We start from the raw sequence: 22,500 nt of genomic DNA, 5'->3' as shown, positions 1-22,500 counted from the left end.
TTTTAACTAATAAATTAAGGCTATTGTTTATACTCAAGGCAAAATTAGCCTGCAGTACACGCAGCACTAAATCAGAATTTTACAAACTAGATTCAAAACTAAATTTCCATGCAGTTCCATTCAGTTTATTTAGTAAATGATACTTTATTTTACCATCGTAGCGCAAAGCAGCTGGCAAACTTGTCATTTCTTTTTTTATAACTTCAAAATCAGATTAAATAATTTCTTTCTGATGAATTCTCCATTTCAGTCCTAATTCATTCCCATACATTTTCATTAATTAAAATAATGACAACAACATTTGAAATTCAGATATTCCCCGTCTGATTTTATCCATATAGTGTTCTTACATTGTTCCTCGTTTATTTGTACATTACATAATTGAATTTCCGTAAAAAGCGTCTTTGAGGCGAAGGGCGGTCAGCTTGAGACATGCTGCGTCATTGTCTCAATACCATTTACTTGTGATCATTATCATTTGGAAGCTGGTCCTTTTAGTTTTTGGTTTCCCTTTTTGTGAATTCATTGTTATGCTGATGAGCAATTCACTTGTTGAACAAAGCACAACGAAATCACGGAAATTTGTCCTTCATTTTTATTTTGTTTCTATTTCATGTCACTGATGCAGTGAAACAGTGCTTGCCTGCCTTTGGCGCCGAGCGTGGCTGTCTCACCCACCGTGACTGGGACACACACACACACACACACACACACCAACTTTATCACCGCCACGCGTCTACCACTTCAAATCACTTCCTCGGTTAATCACACGTGTTGACTGAATCCCTCTTTTTTGTGTGCGAGATTATGGGTCAGCGCGCCTCTTGACTCCAGTTTGCCACCATCCCGCTGTGTGTGTGTGTGTGTGTGTGTGTGTGTGTGTGTGTGTGTGTGTGTGTTATTTATAAAACGTGAATTGAACAGACTAATCTTTGCTGAAGTGAATCACACCCTTAATGATTACTGTGAGTGAGGCGCATCGTGTAGCCACTGAAGGGCAGAGGCCACCTGGCTGATAAAGCCACGGGTTCACTAAGTGTCCGTCATGGAGTCTGAGGGATAAAGAATTTCTTCCAAGTATTATGTTCTGAGTCCATCCTAAAAAGGTGTTACCCGTGACTGTGCTTGGTGTATGTTTTGCGTGCGTACGTCGTAGTCATTGTGTTGTGTCAATCTAGATGGTGATGGAAATCCTTGCCCTCCAGTGCGATGGCTTGAAGTCTATTAACTTTTTTATGTTCTCAGGTTGCACCACCGCATTGCTGGACGCACACAGCGCCCTTCCCTGCAGGAGCTGTGTGGTCACGTCTTTTGTTTGTGTTTGCAGGTACGTCACTTTCTTGTGCTTCACACCTTGCACTCTGTAAGTCTCACATTTCATTGATCTGCACATTGTTAATACATTAGCGCAGCGATCGTGGTGCAGCTGTGTGTCTTCCTCCTGCCAGCATGAGTGCATCTGGCGGTCCTGTTTTAGGATGTGTGTTATGAATGCTTCACATATTATATCATCATGTAATGATCAACAGACCTCTCTAAAGCAGCGATGGTCGCTGCTGGTTTGGTGGTTTGGTGGCGTGGTTTGCGAGAAGTGTTTCCTGAGTCTCAGCCATCAGCCTCCTCTCAGATCAGTGTTTCCTAAAGTTCTCACAATACTTCAGAGAGTTTCCTGTGAAGGTGAAGAAGAAATTTTATATAATGGGAAAAATGAAAGTGATAATAGTGATAAGAAAAGCAGAGATCGGTGATTTCCAGAGTTTTCACATTCAACATCTTATCGCCATGGAGCAATGCACAAGTTTACAATATTCTATAAACTGATCAATATTTGGCCAAGACTGCAAAAATCGTGCTGCTAGAGAGATTCTTCTAAATGGAAGAAAATTTTAGATTGGTGAGGTAATATGTTCACATGCAACCATCTCTGGGAAGATAAAATGCCAGCAGGTCAGTCGCTTCCTTCCTTCCTTCAAGAGAAGTGTTCTTTAGTATTTTAGTGGTTTTTACCTGTCTTCAGATGAGAATCTGAAGGCAGGATTGTATTTCCCGAAGCCTAACTAGGAATAAAAGAATGCTGCCGGTACCGTGCGTCTATACCTTCCTCTGCAATATATATATATATATATATATATATATATATATATATATATATATATATATATATATATATATATATATATATATATATATATATATATATATATATATATATATATATATATACCCTGGCATTTCCCTCTGTGCCTCATACATGCACACGTACTACTGGGTGAATGACCGCCACTCCTCCATAAACTCTGCGGCCTGCACACTCCAGGTGTGCGCGAATTCCTAATTGGGGTGACACCGCTCAATGTTCTTTGTGTTCACACAAAGAGTCTCCTCTCACCACGGCTACTCACGCCCAGGTCCACCATGAATAAAGCGCCGAGGGTTTCTCCATCGCCCAGACAAACTAAGGACATGATGGGCGCCGGCGCCTACTGCACACCCTAAAGAGGCCAAGATAAGACTATGCCACCCACCAGTTATTGCTGAGTGTTCCCAGCAGAATCTTCACACCGGTCACCACTCATCCATCGAAATCAAGCCGCCTATAAGGCAAATCGACGCTGCTCCTTTTGAATCACAGCCACTTGGAGGCTGGGAAGAGCAGACAAGGATGCGTGGGCTCCAAGTCTTTGGGCTCGATGTAGTAGACAAAGAGAGAATGCAAGAGACGGCACATGGTATGGCAGAGGGAGACGAGGCACCGCCTTTACTTGGCACACCAAATCTGTTACATACTTGTACACCTTCATTGTCCTCACCATCTATTCTTCCCTCGCCGCAGACATTTCTTGGGTAATTCTTGGATCTTTGACCTTTTTCATACCACGCAAATTGGTGCAATTACTCCATCGCACACTGTTTTAGTTATCTATGTACTTATTTATTTTTATCCTCGTTTACTATGCGCTCATTCAACTTACACCCAAGAGGTCCGACCACTCTTCGCTGTTGCACAACCCATTTTTTTTGTCTCACCGTTCATTCTTCCACACTTGGACGTTAATGAACTAAGATACTTAAATTCATGTATATCCTATGTTTTTTTTTTTTCTCCACTGAACCGATTTACATTCTTTAGGATATCAAATCCTTACCCTGCGACGACATGATCCCTTTTACTGAAATTAGCCGCCTCACTTTATCAGGCACAGTTACGGCCCGTTGCAAGTTATGCTCACTTTCTGAACATAAATGTATTCAATAACTATTTGCCATCAGTTACACACATTTTCGGTCAAGCCTTTGCCGTCATTTCTCATGTAATTTCCACATTCATAATTAACAACAACGGGAGCTTTACGCATCCCTGCCTCACAGCCCCTTGTATTTCCAACCTTCCGTTTACTTCTATGTCTATCTTGGTACACGCCTCTCTTCCTCATAAGGAACTTTCGTCCCCTTCACTATACTCCCCACCCTCGCCATATACATGGAAATAAAGTTTTATAATAACATTACGGTCTCAAGCTAATGAAGATCAAATTGCAAGTATTTACATTTCTACCAGTTTTCTTACTCTGCCATACCTGGTTGACGGGCGCTGCACTGTGCAGGACTCAGCTCTGTGGAGACGGTGGGATGAAGGGCGAGGGAGAGGTCTTGACTGCCAGCTGGTCTACAGTGATCTCATTTTATGGCGGTATCTAGTTTTATATATTAACCAAATAACATATAAATACTCAGGGAATTAAACTGAATCGTTTGTTGTGGCGAGCAGGAACTGTTGTGCAATACTGTCCGGAATGTTACTGATCATTCACTAAAATTAAGTGATATCGCATTTTTATTCTGTTTGCCACAGTAACCAGTTGTTCTCTTCTATGGCTTGGCTCTAAATTCTATTAAATGCACCGTATAAATGTATTATAACTCCTTTTGATTTATCTATAGTCTAATTGTATGGCGACTGTGACTTGATCTAATGAATATACAAAACTTTGAGTCTCAAGATCAAATCAAGGATTGGAAAGCAAATATTCCTATATTGATAAAAAGGAAATAAGAGCAGTGAAGTATAGACAATATTTATTAAGTAAATAATTATTTGTGTTAATAATTACAGTTTTGATTCATCACCGTCTCTTGGCTTTCGTTCCATGACGAACGAGGAGACGAGCGAACAGAAGTAGTTGTTGTTGTTGTTGTTGTTGTTTTTCTTGTCGTCGATGGTGTGCATGTTGGTGCCACGCACACACCACTGCGTTGTGCTGGACTGTGTCGCGGTGCTTCCTTCATGCGCGCGTTCCCTGTACAGTGAGATCACAGCGAGAAGGGAACCACGAGTGTTCCCAGCCCGCGCGTCTCTTGAGCGGCGGCGACAGGCATGTAAAGGGCGGAGTGACGGTTACGCCTTGGCTCCCGTGATCATTTCCTTGATGGTGCGGAAACTCTTCTCGTGGAGGGCCTTGAGACTGGCCACTTCGGGCGTGTCGTCGGGCAGGTCTGAGGCAGCCACCTTGAAGCCCATGCCGGGAGCCGCCGCGTACTTCCTCACGTCCACGTCTCCCTTGGGGCTGACGTAGGCGAAACTTCCCTTGGTGCGGCCCAGGGCGTCTCTGGTCTCTACGCGGGTGTTGGGGCCGCCAAAGTGACCGAAGGAATACTGCTTGAGCTCATCCTGAGCGTGGAACTGACCGCCCACGAAGGGCACGCCCACGGAGGGCATCGGGGGCTCTGGAGCGTTGAGTGGTTCAGGGGCAGCCGCCACCACCACGGGGGCAGGGGCAACAGCAACAGCTGGAGCCTGGTACTGGACAGGGTGAGGGACCGCCTGAACCACGGGCTGGGCCACTGGTGCGGGCGCCACGAACCTGACGTTGGCGGGGAAGTGCAGCTGGACGCCTGGCTTCTGGATCTTGGTGACGGCGGGCGTGAAGGAGCTGGAGTAGACGATGGCGGGGCTGGGGATGTACGGCAGCGGCTGCAGCATTTGTGGGGCGCCTGCACAGACGGCGGCCGCGGCGAGCAGCACCTGCAACACCGGCTTATTACTGCACCTGTCCTGCTCCTGCTCCCCAGCCAGCACCCCGTCCCACCTGCCCTACTTCTTCACTCCACTCCTGTCCTACCTGCCCTACTCTTTTACCCCTCTCCTTGTCCTACCTGTCTTGCTTACCTACACTGCTCCTGTCCTACCTGTCCTGGTTACCTACCCCACTCCTGTCACACCTGTCATGCCCACCTTCCTCCCTCGTGTCCCACCTCTCCTGCTCTCCTGACACTTCTACTCACACTCACTCTGCATCATGTAACCCTTAAGCTGCAGTAGTTTCTATTCTTATCATGACAGAGTTCTGAGATATTCACACAAAGATCTCGCTCAGTGGCACAGGCGCAGCTGTTGCTCATTGTGTTTGGGGTGTACCTTTCTCTCCCCAACTCAGCGGCCACAATCACGCTTTCCCCCATCAGCGACGTCAACCCTTCTAACAAACGCAGTGTAAAAAGTGGTGTACATACAGTGATGAATTTCAAGATAATTACTCCATAACACAAATATTATATTTTAAGCAGTACGCTCTGCAGGTATGCATTTTCTGTTGCTTTAAAGGTTTACTAGAGTGAAGGATATTCAGAAAATATGTATATATATATCAAGTTGAAGAAGGGAAATTTTGTGAGGGATGTTAAATCTGTTTTAACGAGGGGCACTCGAGCAAGACTAAGTACAGCGTGAATGCGAAGATCGTCTTGAAATGGTAATGGTGGTGGTGGTAGTATTACTGTTTGGTAATGGTGGTGCTTGTAGTGGTGATGATGGTGATGATGAAGGTGATAGTAATGGTATTTGGTGTTGTTGGTGGTAGTGATGGTGAGAGGGGTTATGTGTTCATGTTTGGTGATGACAGTGATGGTGGTGATGGTGGTGTTTGTGATTTGCTGGTGGTGGTGGTGATGTTGATGGTGACTGGGTGTACTCACCAGGAGCTTCATGGCGGAGTCTTGGCGGTGTCTGGGAGGGTGACTGTGGCAGAGTGATGACCGGCAGATGAGTCGGCGGAGGTTATATAGCAATACCTGGCCGGCCACGCCCTTCCTTGGCCCGGCTCTTCCTACGGGGCATCCTCCGTCGCGGCCTTCCACTGCTGTTCACGTTTTTCTCGTTTTGTTTCATCCGAGTCGTCTTTCCACACGCACCGAGGGCTGGCGTGGTGCCTAGACTCATCCCGAGGCCGCGGGTGTCGCCTGCCGCTGGAGGAGTCGCCCCTGGGGTGTAGCAGAGGAGCACAGGCGTCCACGGGGATGGCAGTGTGAAGGTCGCCATTGATTTTCTTCGAAGCTCGCTCACTGTTGCCTTGAAACATTCAAAGTTGGTTTTTATCAACACACCTATGCAGGAGATAATGTACCATCGTCCCCTACACTCGGATGAAGGCGAGGGCGAGGCGAGGCACACAAAAAAGAGGCACAGGAGCGTCCGAGGGTTACTTCGCTGCTTCAAGATTCGAGTTCTCGATGCTGTCCCTGGCTTTCTGCATTCTGCTTGGCTGGTACCTTTCAGATCCACGTGGTGAAGGTTACGCCGGATTGCTTCATCGCCGCACCTTAGTCGTTGGGCGGTGCGTATGCGGATGAAGACAACGGGAATTTCTAGAGCAATGGCATTAATTGTGGCCTATTAGAAATACAATAAGACACAAATATGGAAGCTGTTGATGGTTAGCGATATTACGTAACATTGCCAACATTGTATCCACACCAGCACATTTCACTACAGTGCCTTACTCAATACCATCAACGGTCTGCCATGTCAGTAGCATTATTTACTTGGTCCTCCTTGGCGATGGTGCAGCGAGAGCGGCCAACCAGAGGCGTAATGTGCACTACCATCTTGATTCTGCCTGCCGCTTTTTCCAGCAGCTGTCGTGCGGCGGTGGATGCCAAGCTGCCGCGCGATATTACAATCCCTGTGGCACGCTCCACGTAGGGCAACGACATCCCTGCGTGTCTGCTGTGAAGTTTCTATTGTATCTGACATACCCAAGATATTGCTAGCCGACCTCCTCCTTGAACCGAACCTTCTTCCTCTCAGCTCAAACCTCTTCCTTTTAGTCTCTTTTCTTCTTACCTCCAACCTTCTTAACTTCCTTTTTAATACCGAACTTTTGTTTTTAGGGTTCAGTTCATATTCTTAAACATTAGCACGCACCTTCCAAGAAAACCACATCGCGGCATACCAGCTCTCCCCAACAACTGAGTGAATGTATTAGGTAGGCATCGGACACTTGAGAACCGATACTTTTAAAATACATTGCCTCCCTGGGAATAGTCACAATGCAGGAGTCGCAGGTTTTTATGGCACCTGCTACATTCAAAGTGCCTGCTCGCGTATATGATGGTGAATGTAAATACTGCGTTTATGCTGATATGGGGATGGAAGTCTTTACTGAAAATTCACAATAAGCACACCACCAGCCTTAGATGTTTCAGTCAAAAGCTTAAATTTGGTTATAAAAAAAATAAATAAAAATGAAATGAAACTGATAAATAAATAAATAAAAATAGGTAAATTAAAATGAGAGGAAAAGATCGGATTTCATAAGAAGTTTAATTAAGAAGATTGGAATAAGGGAGATTTCAGCTAAGAAAAAGACGGCTAGGATCAAGAGAGAAGTTGGCGTTCAGGGGGATCAGACTGAAATTAAATATAAGAGGAAGGAAGTTTCAGCGAAGAGGAAGGAGGCTGGAATCCAAGACGAAAATTATTATTGTCAAGAAGAAAGAGCCTAAAAATCAGAGAATCAGGAGTAAAGAGGTTGCAATCAAGAGAACGTTAGCTGAAATTAAGAGGAAACGAGGTTGGAGTCAAGAGGAAGGGGCGAAGTGGTTAGAATAAAGAAGGATTTTGAGTTTAGAAAATGGACAATGAAATTAAGAGAAAAGGAGATTGAAATAAAGACGGAGAGGATGGAATTAAGAGAAAGGATGTTATAATTAAGAGGAGGTAGGATAAATTTAAGAGAAAGGAGATTGGAATTATTGAAAGGGAGGTTAGAATCAAGACGAAGGAGGTTAGGGTGAAGGAGGAGGTAGAAGAGGGAGTTAGAAAGGAAGGAGGGTGAAGAAAGATTGAATTTAAGACGAAGATAGTTGTACAGCGCTGGTAAGTGGAAGGACGCGCTTATTTCTCTGATCCTCCCTGGAATGAATGTTGCTTCCGTGTCTTGTGTCCTTCTCTTTATGCACAGCGCACAATGGAGGTGAGGTAGCTGTCTGTGGCGGAACTAGAACCGCGGTGCATTCTTGTACGTTGTTTTACTCAGAGAAATGCTGGGAATGTTCCTGTGTGCGTTTTAGTGAAGTGTGTTATCTAAAGAATTTTCTGCTTTATTTACGTGGTGATAATAACCGTCGTGTGAGTGAGTTATCACCATCGTGGACAGCGTTCCTCGTTGTGCCTCACTCACCTTACAGTTCCCTTAGAGGTAAAACATATTTTCTTAACGTTGTCTTCATTATCAGTTGTACTCCGTAATGGATACAGTGTTTGTTTTCCGAAACATTGCTCGAATTAGATATTTCATTGCTGTTAGGAATTATTAACGCATGGCTGGCAGGGCGGCTTACCATTAGTGATTGTAAGAGGCTACAGGGCTGAACTCATTGTGTTGTGTCTTTTCAGGATCCTTTCATGAAGTCATGTATTTATCATACCAGTAAAAGAAAAAAATAAATCCTGCTGATACTGTCAAGTACATTTTTACGTAGAGAGACAGTGTGTGGTGCAGCAGACAACTTGCCTGGTGCCGCAGCAGGTGTCGTGCACTTCACGCCGCACACCAGCTGAGTGGCTGTCTAATTTCTAGGGTGTCTTGAGGCACAGGTTGGGATGTCTGTGCTGAAAATTTAGAAGAAGGGTGCTGGATAGTTAATGTATGATGCTGCATTTTTCCCATCGTCTTTTATGGAGCTACGTGTGTCTGGACCAGACTAACGATGATCTAGACCGAGACAGACCTCGAGAGTCGGTAGTTTATGAGAAGCAACAATGAAGAAGTCAAGACATTAATAATCTACGTGAAGGTATTTGAATGATTTACTAATAGATACAACATTTATTCAAAGCTGGTGCCTGCCTTACTTCCGTGACGTGCAGCGACACACACAGCTCCTGGCGAACGGGCGGCTGCCATGCACGCCACGGCAACTCTGCTGTTGGATATATAAGGAGCTCGGGAGACTTGTTGGTGTGAGAGGCTCCTTGTACTGAGTGGTTAAGGGAATAAGAGGAGTGAAGTGTTATTTAGATTTATTAAGTAAATAATCTGTGATAATAATTATTTATAAGTTTGATTCATTAGCGTCGCTTGCTTTTCGTTCTGTGACGAACGTGGAGACAAGGGAACATAAGCAGTGCTTGTTGTTGTTGTTGTTGTTGTCGTCGTCGTCGTCGTCGTCGTCGATGGTATTAGGGTACTTCCTTCATGCGCGCGTTCCCTGTACAGTGAGATCACAGCGAGAAGGGAACCACGAGTGTTCCCAGCCCGCGCGTCTCTTGAGCGGCGGCGACAGGCATGTAAAGGGCGGAGTGACGGTTACGCCCTGGCTCCCGTGATCATTTCCTTGATGGTGCGGAAACTCTTCTCGTGGGCGGCCTTGAGACTGGCCACTTCGGGCGTGTCGTCGGGCAGGTCGGAGGCAGCCACCTTGAAGCCCATGCCGGGAGCCGCCGCGTACTTCCTCACGTCCACGTCTCCCTTGGGGTTGACGTAGGCGAAGCTTCCCTTGGTGCGGCCCAGGGCGTCCCTGGTCTCTACGCGGGTGTTGGGGCCGCCAAAGTGGCCGAAGGAATACTGCTTGAGCTCATCCTGAGCGTGGAACTGACCGCCCACGAAGGGCACGCCCACGGAGGGCATCGGGGGCTCTGGAGCGTTGAGTGGTTCAGGGGCAGCCGCCACCACCACGGGGGCAGGGGCAACAGCAACAGCAGGAGCCTGGTACTGGACAGGGTGAGGCACCGCCTGAACCACGGGCTGGGCCACTGGTGCGGGCGCCACGAACCTGACGTTGGCGGGGAAGTGCAGCTGGACGCCTGGCTTCTGGATCTTGGTGACGGCGGGCGTGAAGGAGCTGGAGTAGACGATGGCGGGGCTTGGGATGTACGGCAGCGGCTGCAGCATTTGTGGGGCGCCTGCACAGACGGCGGCCGCGGCGAGCAGCACCTGCAACACCGGCTTATTACTGCACCTGTCCTGTCTCCTTTCCACTCACCCTGTTGCCTCACCCTTCTACACTCCCCTTCTTGTCCTGCTCCTCCATGTCCTACCCAGTCCCTTCCCATCAGTCACAGTCTCGTAACCTTCAAGTTGTAGTGATCTGTGCAGCCTTCAGCGGTTCACATTCAGTCTTTACCCACATCTTGTAGTCACTGGTGGAATTATTCTGGAACTGTACCTGTCGTCCTAAGTGATGATTTGAATAGCGTTACTTTGGGTAATTTAACGACACACACACACACACACACACACACACACACACACACACACACACACACATTATGCTCAGGAAGTCATCCTCTTGAGTTCCGTGCATTGTGCAAAGAGAGAGAGAAAGGATAAATTTAATGAATGTGTAAATATCAACAGATTTTGAATTAAGACGACTGGAGTGAGTGGGAAGGGAGGGTCTGGTGAGAAATTCTGGAATGGTAGGGCAGGGAAGGCATGGTGAAGGAAGGTGGAATGAGTGGACAGAGGAGGCTTCGTGGGAAATGGTAAACAAAAAACTCTGAATACAAAACAAGATAGGAAAAAATAAGAAATTGCGTTTTCAAATCAGGACTGTTTTTGTAATGAACGATGTGCAGGTCTTTATGCCCACTTGTACAAAAATTCTTTTCATCAGGTAAAAGAAAGAAATTTGTGTGAATACTGAATCCATTTCAGCGAGAAATACTGAAGTTCAAGAAACTGATGCAGCATGAAGTGAAATTAGCGGCAGCAAGTGAATACGAGGAGAAATTACCTTTGAACTGATGATGGTAATGGTGATGGTAGTGGTGTTCTGTGATAGCTGTGGAGTTTGTGGTACTGGTGATGTTGATGTACTTGATGGTGATAGTGTTTGGTGGTGTTGATGGTGGTGGTGTTGGTGGTGACTGGGTGTACTCACCAGGAGCTTCATGGCGGAGTCTTGGCGGTGTCTGGGAGGGTGACTGTGGCAGAGTGATGACCGGCAGATGAGTCGGCGAAGGTTATATAGCAATACCTGGCCGGCCACGCCCTCCCTTGGCCCGGCTCTTCCTACGGGGCATCCTCCGTCGCGGCCTTCCACCGCTGTTCACGTTTTTCTCGTTTTGTTTCATCCGAGTCGTCTTTCCACACGCACCAAGGGCTGGCGTGGTGCCTAGACTCATCCCGAGGCCGCGGGTGTCGCCTGCCGCTGGAGGAGTCGCCCCTGGGGTGTAGCAGAGGAGCACAGGCGTCCACGGGGATGGCAGTGTGAAGGTCGCCATTGATTTTCTTCGAAGTTCGTTCACTGTTGCCTTGAAACATTCAAAGCCGTTTTTTATCAACACAACTTTGCAGGAGATAATGCACCATCGTCCCCTACACTCGGATGAAGGCGAGGGCGAGGCGGGACACACAAAAAAAAGGCACAGGAGCGTCCGAGGGTTACTTCGCTGCTTCAAGACTCGAGTTCTCGATGCTGTCCCTGGCTTTCTGCATTCTGCTCGGCGTCCTTGGAGTTTTTTCAGACTGCTACAAGAGAAGGTCGCGTTCAAGGTTTCTGGGTCTGTAAGATTAAATCCGGAGAGTTTTCGTTTTTTGACACGTTGAGGCTGCAGGGGCGCTGGAGAGGGTTGGGCCAGGCACAGCACAAGGCACGCAGGCACGGGAGTCATCAGCGACAGAGAAATGTCGAAAAAACGCAAAGAAATTAGGAGATTGGTCCAGTATCCCATCCTCATCATTGCTTCATCATCTTACTATTTCTTATTTTTTCGGCATGAAGGCAGTATGAATTATTTTTCTTACTGCGGTTCTCTGCCTGAGTGTACGTAAGTGAAAATGAAAGTTGTGGAGACTAAAAGAAAATCTGTACCATCATTGGTCAATGGCAACCAGTAGTGAGTGTTGTGTAGTGAAAGTAAAAGGCGTCTTCAAGCTCCCCATTCATTCTTTTGCTTCAACATCCTGCCACCTCTCTCTCTCTCTCTCTCTCTCTCTCTCTCTTTCAGCCTGAATATTTGAGGAGACACGGGAAAAATAGAGAAAAGAAGGATGCCTCAGTAACACAGGGAAACATGTAACTTTCCCCTTACAAGTATAAACGTTTGGAATGGAATGAAGGATACAGTACAAAAGCCATCGCCCCCAACCAAAAAGAAAAAAAAAGTGTTATTTAAAGGAAGGACTGAAAAGATACGTGAGAAGACAAATTTTTATCCTAATGTTAACTGGCCCTGTGTACTACAACTAGATTAATACACACGCACGCACACACACACACACACACACACACACACACACACACACACACACACACACACACACCAATGAAAACTGTAGGAATGTTGGTTATGTCAATCAGTATAAATTATCAGGATCTGTAATGAGTGTTGCGCTGCCAGAAGACTGAGTACATTGCAGAGGGAAGATGAGGTGTAGAGCAGGACGAAGACGAGTTGGTTGGTGAATCCCTGACCGTGGCGGCGTCTTCTTTCCAGACTCGGCTAGTCTTGTTATTTTTTGTGGCTTTCTTGGTCTTGACCTTGCCACTTCATGGGCCTCGAGGTAGGTAGGTTTTCCTCCACCTCCCAACACCACCACCGCCACCACCTGTCCTTTCCCGCCCCTTCCCTCCACCACCTCCCCAGCCTCATTCCTCCCATCTCCCACTCGTCCCCCTCACCGCACGTCATCCTGTCACCATCCCAACAACGGTCACCCTTTGTCCTCTATTAAGATCACCTCTGCTGCCATCACACTGCCTGTTTCCTTCACCATCGCCATCATAGCCGCACCTTTCCTCCTCGCCATCACTTCAGTTCTGTATGCCCTATTTAGGAGCCCAATCAGTTTGAAAAAAGTCCCCTTGTTGCTGTCACCCTGCACACGGCGCCTTCCCTACCCTGCTGGTTGCTACCCTATCTTCCGAGCCGCGGCCACGCCTTGCCCACCAGCCCCGCTTCATATGGGCGGGGCTGGCCCGGGCAGGGCGGCCAAGGAATGGAGGTGGCGTGTTCAAGGGTGTGGTGGGGAGCAAAAAGGTGTATCGTAGCCGTTTGACATTTCTGCCTCATCTCTTAGCGGTGGAGATGGTCCTACTGAAGATTCACGGAAAAAATCGGCTCTCAGCAAAAAACGTAAGATGGTAGCAACAAGACGTGAGCCTAAGGGACGTCTGCACATCCTCGTAGTGAACAAGTAGAACAGGACAAGAAGTGGTATTATTGAAGGTGTGTGTGGCGCTGGTAAGACCTTATTTGAAATTATGATGAGAGGCTTTGGTTGCCGTTTTACAGGGATGTAGATCAGTGCAAAGAATGACAGGAAGATAAGAAGGATGTGTAATGTCCTTTATAAAAGAGAATATCAGTGCTTATAAAGTAACATTCATGAAAGAGGCGTAGCGGTGTTGGGTAGTAGAGATCCAGGAGAAAATTAGACAAGTTTATGGACAGGAGTTACAAGTTTCCGTAGATATCACAAAAGATGTATCACACAATGAGTGCCACGTGTAAGCAAAGCGGCAGCCTCCTTTGTGTTCTTGTCATGGTGGTGCGCGGGACAGAGAGGCCCATAGAGAATGACGGCAGGTGTGAGGCGTCCAGGTGTCCAGGGTCCGACGAATACTGACCTTGTATACACGTACTTATTTATAGTATAAGAATCGTTACGTCATTTTAAAAGGAATGCTCATGCAATTTTTGCGTTAGGCGATTAATTTTAAGCTGTCAGTTTTGTTTCTAGATGAATTTGGTATACTAGATTTACTTTAGTAGTCTTTCTATTAACCCTTTTAATTCAGTTTCATCCTTTTCCAGTTTAATTTGTTTCTGATTATTAATAAAAAAAAAAACATAACATTTGTTGCTTCATTCGAGAATGACCTGAACTCTTTCAAGAGGGAGGTTTCGAGACACTTATCCTCCAATTTTTTATGATTCTTTTCGACCTTGCTTTGGGAACTGGCATTCAAATGGGCCTTTTTTTCGAACTTTTTTGTTGCCTTGGCCAGTGCGCCTCTTACATAAAAAAAAAAAAAAAAATAGATGATTTCACAAAGTAGAAATAAAACCACAGGTACTGAAAGATTCGAACTGGTCACTCAACTATTGCTTTTGCTGTCTGTGGTGTCTTGAAAATCTACTTTAAGCTTCCACTACTCCATTTAATTAACCTTGAAGGGAAACCATATCGGTCAGGAAGTTAAAGAACGTTCGTCATGCTAACAGGTTGCTTGTTCCTTCCGTAATTGCATTCCTCTGTGCAATACAAGCTGTGGACACATGCAGGAGTGTGTGTAGTACTGTATGTCCATATTTACGTGTGTATGTGTGTGTGTGTGTGTGTCCCTGCTCTACTGGTGTTGACGTGATAGGTGGCTATGCGGCAGAAATAAGAGTACCTGTAATAATAACAGTAATGATTATAATCTCACATTTATGAAACTGTATATGAGCTGTTTTCTTGAATGCACTTCAACACAATCACAATTACGCCATTTTCAATACTTCGCCCTTGCCAGTCCTGCCTAAGAAACGCTCCCTGGTCCACCTCAGCGCCATCACCGCATCTCGTGTGCTTTTCCGCCGCTAGGCAAGACACGTGACTCGCGGAATGTGGTCTACAAGTATTTCATTTTTCTCTGCCCCTCATCATTTGTGGCGACTCTTGGCGTTGAGTCAGTTAGTGCTGATATATCTACATGAATATTAAAGGTAATTTAATGCGTAAGTAGTAATTATTAGACAAATTATAAATTAATGATAACTGAATATTAGATGAATGATAGTGAATGATTAGCAAATAAAAAAAAGACTAAAACGTAAGACAAATAGTAGTGAATTAGGCTAATAATAGGGAAATAATGTAACTAGTAATACATACAATGGTAACACCTTGACTACGACGCTGGGTGAGGCTGTGGCTTCTCTTCAGGCGTGATGAAATTGTATGGTGCAAAATTTGAGTTTAATATCAACTCACTGCTGACAACACACAGTGATCGAGGAGTGGAAACATTTAAGCGCCTGTAACTTTAACCTTGCTCAGTAAAACCAAGTAGGGTTATTGTAATGAATTAACAAGGCAGTCATCAGCAGTCAAAAGGTTCATGAACGGGCAGAAATTGGTGTCCACAGCGTCTCTTCGGACATTACATAACAACTGTTGCGAGTGTCGTCAAACAGGTGGTGGCACGCGAGGCAGTAGCTTCACTGTTGATGAGCTGAGGAGTGGCTGTGTACTAGTACTCGGCCAAAGGTTGCAGGTTCGATGGCTCATGTACGATATTTCTCATTGCAAGGAACGATATATATGCTATGTAGGTACAATTGGCAGGTCTGATGTAAGTGAACGGTTTGTTTTAGTTAACGCACTGCACCCCGCGGCTTGTAGAACCTGGGGCGTGCAGAAGATGTCTATAGTCTAGCACAGAATAATGATATGTAAGCCACAAATGTTGAAAACGAAACGCAGGGACAATCAAAAGCCATTAAAACAGAATAATGCTGCATCACATTATGCCTTGTTTTGTATGTGTTTATTTTTTGTATTCTTAAACCAGGAAAATTTTGAGGTACACGCTGTCATTTTTATTTTATTTTATTTATTTTATTTTATTTTTATTTTTTTTCACATATATGACAGTGTAGCAGTCCACCTTGATCAAAGCGTTCGTCTAGCCCTGCCTGCCCTGTCTACCCGCCTGACGACCTTCACAAGCACTATGCAAGCTCAGTGTTGCGGTGCCACAGCCCAACCCATTTTAAAGCGAAACCCTAAACTGCACACTCCGCATAGGTACTCATTATAGTGACCTTAGAGGAGACGGGGAATATACTGGCCTTGACGGGGGGATGGTGGGGAGGAATGGGGATGGAGCAGGGGGTGAGACAATGCCAGGTGTAGGATCTCCCGCCAAGCCACGCTAAGCCACTCTGGTTTTTATGCGACGCGCTGTAGTCTTCGCCAACCCTTCTGCTGCTCATCTGGTTCTTGGTGTTCTTGTTTTTGCTCTCTTTCGTGTGTTTTTTTTTGTTTTTTTCGTTGGCCTTGTTTTGTCCTTGTCTCAAGTCTCGTTTTTCATTTTCCCATCTTCGTCCCTTCTTCTTCTTCGTCCCTTCTTCTTTGCCATCATCATTGTTATTCTTGTTGTTATGTTTTTAATAATAATGATAATAATAATGATAGTAATAATAATAATAATAATAATAATAATAATAATAATAATAATAATAAAATATATTATTATTATCATTATTATTATTATTATTATTATTATTATTATTATTATTATTATTATTATTATTATTATTCACAACAACAACGACAGCAACAATAACGATGATAATAATACTTCTGGTGTCTTTACTATAATGATTTTTCTTCTCTGCTGAACATACATGTTGACACACAGGCCGCGTCTTGCCGCATGAGACATCCAGAAACAAGATTTGTAAAGAAGTAAAAGTAATAATAAACATAATAATCTAATAATAATTTTAATTTCATTTACTTTGCAAGGTAATGGCATCTATGAAACACATTATTTCAGCTTCTTAATATGTAACAACAGTAATAGTAGTGGTACTAGTAGTAGTAGTTGGTGATGGTGTTGGTGGTGATGGTGGTTTTGATGGTGGTGGCAGTGCTGCTGCTCCTGTTGCCACTCTAATTATTGCTGATAATTTTCTTGTTGTTGCTGCTGTTCTCGTTGCTGTTAAATCAAAGCTAGATTTCGTTTTTGCATACATATACCTTGCAAAATCTGAAATTCTTAAACTAAACCAAAAACTCTGAACCCATGTTGGCGATGTGAAGGGATGACTCGTGTTGGTGTAGTTCTTAAGTCTTAAATTCATTATCTAAACCAGCAAACACACTCAAAAGATCCCCACCTCCTGCTGTGTTTTTGTGTGGGAAGTGCAGTGTGGCGTGACTAGTGTTGATGTAGTCCCTAAGTCCTAAAATCCTTAACTAAACCAGCACTCTCAAAAGACGCCCAACTCATGTTGCTGTGTGTTTGTGTGTGTGTGTGTGTGTGTGTGTTGGTGGGGTGGAAGGGTGGGATGGCGAAGGGATGGGGGAGGGGGAGTATGTTGCGAAGTGACCCGTGTTAGTGTAGTAGTTCTCTCTAACACAAAAGACATTAATGATACCGTTTTCTGTGACAAATAAAGGTAGCACTTAGGTATACTACAGGGACAGGGAAGGAAAGAAAGAGCTTGCAACATTTAAATATACTGACGGGATAAGGAGAGGAAGAAAAAAGTTTCTAATAAGTCTCCTTATTTTACATCATTTTGAGCTCTCACTGAAACCATTTTGAGCTCTCACTGGGACCATTTTCAAAGGCCATTCGGATGAACTCTCGGGTACTTATGGGCGAATATTTCTTTCTTTATTTTTACTGATAATGCACAATGTTCGATACTAATATAATCAAGAAAAAAAAAAAGAAAAAGAAAAAAAAAAAAAGAAATATATATATATATATATATATATATATATATATATATATATATATATATATATATATATATATATATATATATATATATATATATATATATATATATATATATATATATATATATATATATATATATATATATATATATATATATATATATACGAGTATATATATATATATATATATATATATATATATATATATATATATATATATATATATATATATATATATATATATATATATATATATATATATATATATATATATATATATATATATATATATATATATATATATATATATAATTTTGCGAAGTACCTAAGTGGAGCATGATATTAGTTGCAACGTAATGTATATGGTATAATGATATGTATCTGTTTCTCCTCTGAACAAGTTTGGACTGAAAAATCAAGAAGAACGGAGTGATAAACTCGCCATGAGAGGCCACAGCTACCGTCTTTCTAAACCACACACACACACACACACTTTAAATGGAAAAAAAATGCCACAGTTGTGGCATTTTATTTATATAATTCGTAGATTAATGCGTCACCTTTTAATAAAGATTTCATCACTGTAAAGCTCATATTTAAGGAAAACTGAAGAATGAAGCAGTTCCTCATGAATTACTATTGTTCCGATATCAAAGAAAACGTACATTTGAGCGCAGACAAAAATAATTGTGTTGTTCTCTGCTTAACAAAAACTCGAGTGAGGGCATTGTCATAGGATTTGAAGCTCTCGTGATGGTATGAATAAGTTGCCAGCGATCGCTAGAACACAGCTGACACGAAGCCCGCCGCGAAAATTCATGATTACATAAGCGATTATCGCGTCACGGGATATGAGAGACTTGATTATATAAGCGATCGCAGCGGTTTAAGGGTTAAGTGAACGCACCGGACCTATTATTGTTTTACATCAGGTAAACACGCGTACACGGCGCGCTGCCTGTCAGTTTAACAGTTTATTTAGGAAGTGGAGTTATATTATTTGGGAGGGGGGGAAGAGGTGGCATAGGAAGAGAGTGGGGGATGAAAGATGATAAAAAGATACGACAATGCAAGAATTTTTTTTTTTTTTCACTTTCTTTTCTTTTCAGCCATTACAAAGTTTCAGCTTGAGTCATGCCACTGGCGTACTGAACACTATTGCCGCACTGCAAACTCATGTCCTTTACTTGTCACCATCTCTAAACTGAAATTAAGTAAACACATGATAACAACAATAAAGAAAAAGATAATAACAAACTAACCAAATAAATAAATAGATAAACGAATAAGTAAGTAAATAATATCACCACAGTAAAAGCAATGTGTGTGTGTGTGTGTGTGTGTGTGTGTGTGTGTGTTAGTCATGTTGTTAGTGCTAAGACATTAGGGAGCTTTCAGAGAAGATTAGACGCTTCTTGCAGCTTCCCTTATTTCTCATGTTCTTTCTTATGTGTGTATTTCCTCAGGCTCCGGTGTGACTTATGGGTTAACGCTCAGTCACAGTCTCATGAACTTGTGCTCCCAGGAATAACATGAAGCATCAATATATGTCTTTTTTTAAGGACTGTTTTACATATTACCTGTTTCCTTTTACCTGGCAGTTTTAGTATTTGTTTGGAGGATAATGCCACCACTAAACAAGAAGTGGCCACGCTCATGTAGAGTATGATATATAAGAACTGCGATGCATGTCTTGGGAATACTCTCTTCCTGTCTGTGTGTTCCTCTTGCCTGCGACGTGAGCTGTTTCAAGAGAGTTTTGCTTCCCCTTTTGATTTTTCTACTCCCCATTCTTTTTGGAAGTAGTGAGGTGTGCCGTCTCCTATATTAATCTTATTTATTTATTTATTTATTTATACATTTTCCTCCCTTGGGCAGTCTCCCTCATACTTGAAAAAAATATACATATCAATAGGTTCGCTACATGATGAGTTCATTTTAGGCAGAATTCCAAATATTGCCAAAAAAAAAAAAAAATCATGATCTGTTTCTTTTATAATGATATTGTACACCTGATAACGCATTAAAAGCAAAAAGTATCGTAACAAAATAATTAGTCTTGAAAGGTTTATGGCAAAAGTACAGCCTAACAGCGAAACAGCGCTCAGCAGCTTCAGTAAAGTGTCACAGTCACTGGGGCGTCACTAACGACAGTGTTGAAGTAGCTGTTGACTCGCATTTCGATCTTACACAAGTTAGACCAAAAAAGTTTTCACCGTTCATGTAGCAAAGAAAGAGAGCGCAGGAACAAGCTTTAACTTAACTAAAACAGCAAGTCAAGCCGTGTTTCATTGTCATCATCGAAACCTACACTCGTTTCTGTGACTGCGTTAACAAACTCACATGTCCACTACACTCACCAATGGAGGGCTGCCGTTTCTCATCATGACGCCTCACATTCAGTAACTTCGCGCCGCACCTAAGGAGGCGGTGAGTGTTCGGTGCTGTTTACTTGCTGAAAAAAAAAGAAAAAAAAAAGAGGCCTCTACCTAATCCACGGCGCCACTGATCCGTTTTCTGTTTTTTTACTTGGTTTCTTAAGGTCATAGAAACGATTAGTCAGGTTCTCAGGTGTGTATTTACAGTGACGATGCAGCAGCCTTGTTAATCTCTGCTACCTAGAAAATACTTTTGAGCACCCCAATCATGTTCACTAGAGCTTGTACACGGTAAGCGAGACTTGGCGCTGGTAAGTTAGAGAGTGCGATCCCATGCTCTGTGGACCTACGCGAGCCCCGGTGTCCTGGCCTAGAATATGTATGGCCAGAACTCCTGAAATCCTTATCTCAGACTAGCCATAAGTGCACAGATGCGTCCATGGTTGGCTCGTCAGGAAGCAGGAACCTTTCTTGAGGCACTTACTGTTATCTTTGTGGTTCAGAGACTACAGTGGCTTCGTGTGCTCCTAGTCACGGCTGCTGAGAGACGCGACCAGCGGGAATGATTCATTGCGTCCGTAAAGGAATTAACGTTTGGCTTTAGTTACGAGAACCTCCACAGTGTTGTCATGCGGGGCATTGTTGGCTGCTATAAGACCAGAAACTTAGCGTATCATGTGCTGTTGATCGATTTATTTTACAATTTTAAAACTTTAAGAAATTTCAAGTATTATCCTTCAAAAAATGGCGTTGTTTTACTTCCAGTCTGTGCTATGGTTTTCACTATAGACTTTGATTTAACTACGAAAGCTGACAATGACTTGTCCCGTGAAGACAATCACGCCCTCTCTATCTGACGCAAACGTGAAGAGACCACAGAGGGAACAACACACCGGACACCGTGCACGTAGACGGAAAAAAGTGCGAGTGGCGGTGCCTTGACCAACACGGAAATGCTGCGTCTCTCTCTCTCTCTCTCTCTCTCTCTCTCTCTCTCTCTTTGCTTCTACTCTGTTGGTGAGGGGTCTCTACAGACCTCTCACGGGCTTAAAAAAAAAAAAAAAAAATCAGAGCATAGAGAACACAATGAGATCGTCACGCCACAAGTACCATGCGTCTTTATTTGTCTGTCTATCAATATCTGTCTATCTCTTTATCCAATCTCTCTATCTATCTATTTATCTATCTATAGCGCACACATATATACGAGTATATTCCTTTTTTTTTAAGGTGTAAAAAGTCCCTCAAGAGTCTTTTCTTTATTTAAGTATAAAAAAGCTACATTAACACTCGTGTGGCACCTGAGATTAAGGTTCTGGTCATGAAAGACACAACACACAACAGTCTGGCTCGTCAAGTCTTGGGTAGTGCTGGAGGAGGCAATGCTGCGTGTCTGCTTCTTACCCGCCGAAAACTGATCTGAAGGAATACTGCGCTAATCTGTGCTGTTCCGGCGAGAGGGGCTTAGGGGTGGTGGTGGTGGGCTGGACAAAGTTTTGCTCTAGTGCTGGCTCAGGTCTGGCGGGGCGCACAGGCTCCTGCACTTCGAAGTAGTCCTGCTTGTCCTCATATTGATAGTAAGACAGTTCAGGCTCAGGAACCTCTGTGATGGGTCTCCTAGGGGCGAGTCTGTGGGGGGCGGGGGGATCGTGATTAGGGATGGAGGGAATCAAGGCCTCGAAAGCTGCAAGGTCGGAAACAAGGAAATGGAAAGGAGACTCAGGAGCAGGGACGTCTCTGGCAGGGACCTTGGACGGAGTGACATCACTGGTAGGGACCTCATGGGTAGGGACATCACTGGCGTGGACCTCAAAGAGATGAGCATCAGTGTTAGGGACTTCAGAGTCGTGGACATCAGTGGCAGGGCCCTCAGGAACATCGCTGGTGAGGACCTCCGGGCTGGGGACATTAGGGGCTGGAGCGTCAGGCATGGGGGCCTCTTGCTCCAAGGTCACTGGGGCAGGAGTTTCGGGAGCGGGTGCGGCTGTGGTCGTGGTTGTGGTGGTGGTGGTGGCTGGGGTGGTAGTAGTGGTGGTGGTTGGACGTGGGGTGCGGCGGGATCCTGCTACAGGGTTCCAGCGAGGAGGGAAGGAGAACCTGGGAGCGTTGCGACCCACTGCTGCGGAGGCGTGTCTGTTGCCGGTGTGAGACACGGAGTAGCTGTATACCTCCCTTGCTGGGGCGTTACGGAACAGCCCAGCGTCGGGTAGCGGTGTCGCCGATCCCTTCAGGAGGCAGTAACAGCTGCATGTCGCCAGCAGGAGAGCAGCCGTCTGGGGGAGGCGGAAGGAGTGGCATCAACAATAGGAACCGAAGTATCTGAACGAGTGATGCATCTTTACATCACCATCACTCACACGTCAATCATCGCCCCGCAACACACTTTTTAGTCCACATCGTCACAAGCAAGAACTCGCAGGGCGGGATGGGAT

The 22,500-nt window shown here is 44.4% G+C and overlaps 3 protein-coding genes and 1 long non-coding RNA gene across 4 annotated transcripts in view; 1 reads left to right on the top strand and 3 right to left on the bottom strand.

The window, feature by feature from the left end:
* Positions 1–2,084, top strand: part of LOC135106307 (uncharacterized) — a 20,641-nt gene extending 18,557 nt beyond the window's left edge. Inside the window, exon 3 of the long non-coding RNA XR_010271253.1 lies at positions 1,246–2,084. This is a non-coding gene — a long non-coding RNA (uncharacterized LOC135106307). The remainder of the gene's footprint in view (positions 1–1,245) is intronic.
* A 1,981-nt stretch (positions 2,085–4,065) lies between these two features.
* Positions 4,066–6,093, bottom strand: LOC135106305 (cuticle protein 7-like). Its single transcript, XM_064015180.1, has 2 exons — positions 5,974–6,093; positions 4,066–5,023 (listed from the first exon to the last, which is right to left on the bottom strand). The coding sequence occupies exons 1-2, from the start codon at positions 5,983–5,985 to the stop codon at positions 4,397–4,399; spliced, it is 639 nt and encodes a 212-aa protein (XP_063871250.1). The 5' UTR covers positions 5,986–6,093; the 3' UTR covers positions 4,066–4,396.
* Positions 6,094–9,289: 3,196 nt separating this feature from the next.
* Positions 9,290–11,283, bottom strand: LOC135106304 (cuticle protein 7-like). The gene is made up of 2 exons (XM_064015179.1): positions 11,164–11,283; positions 9,290–10,214 (listed from the first exon to the last, which is right to left on the bottom strand). The coding sequence occupies exons 1-2, from the start codon at positions 11,173–11,175 to the stop codon at positions 9,588–9,590; spliced, it is 639 nt and encodes a 212-aa protein (XP_063871249.1). The 5' UTR covers positions 11,176–11,283; the 3' UTR covers positions 9,290–9,587.
* A 10,031-nt stretch (positions 11,284–21,314) lies between these two features.
* The window catches only part of LOC135106303 (uncharacterized), a 1,422-nt gene continuing 236 nt past the window's right edge, over positions 21,315–22,500 (bottom strand). Inside the window, exon 2 of the mRNA XM_064015178.1 lies at positions 21,315–22,341. Within this exon, the coding sequence (XP_063871248.1) occupies positions 21,469–22,341 (873 nt within the window). The 3' untranslated portion in view covers positions 21,315–21,468. The remainder of the gene's footprint in view (positions 22,342–22,500) is intronic.

Source organism: Scylla paramamosain, chromosome 13, assembly GCF_035594125.1.
Source record: "Scylla paramamosain isolate STU-SP2022 chromosome 13, ASM3559412v1, whole genome shotgun sequence".
NCBI classification, from domain to species: Eukaryota; Metazoa; Arthropoda; class Malacostraca; order Decapoda; family Portunidae; genus Scylla; species Scylla paramamosain.
Note: the sequence above shows the minus strand (reverse complement) of the source record. Positions and strands in the feature narration are given on the sequence as shown.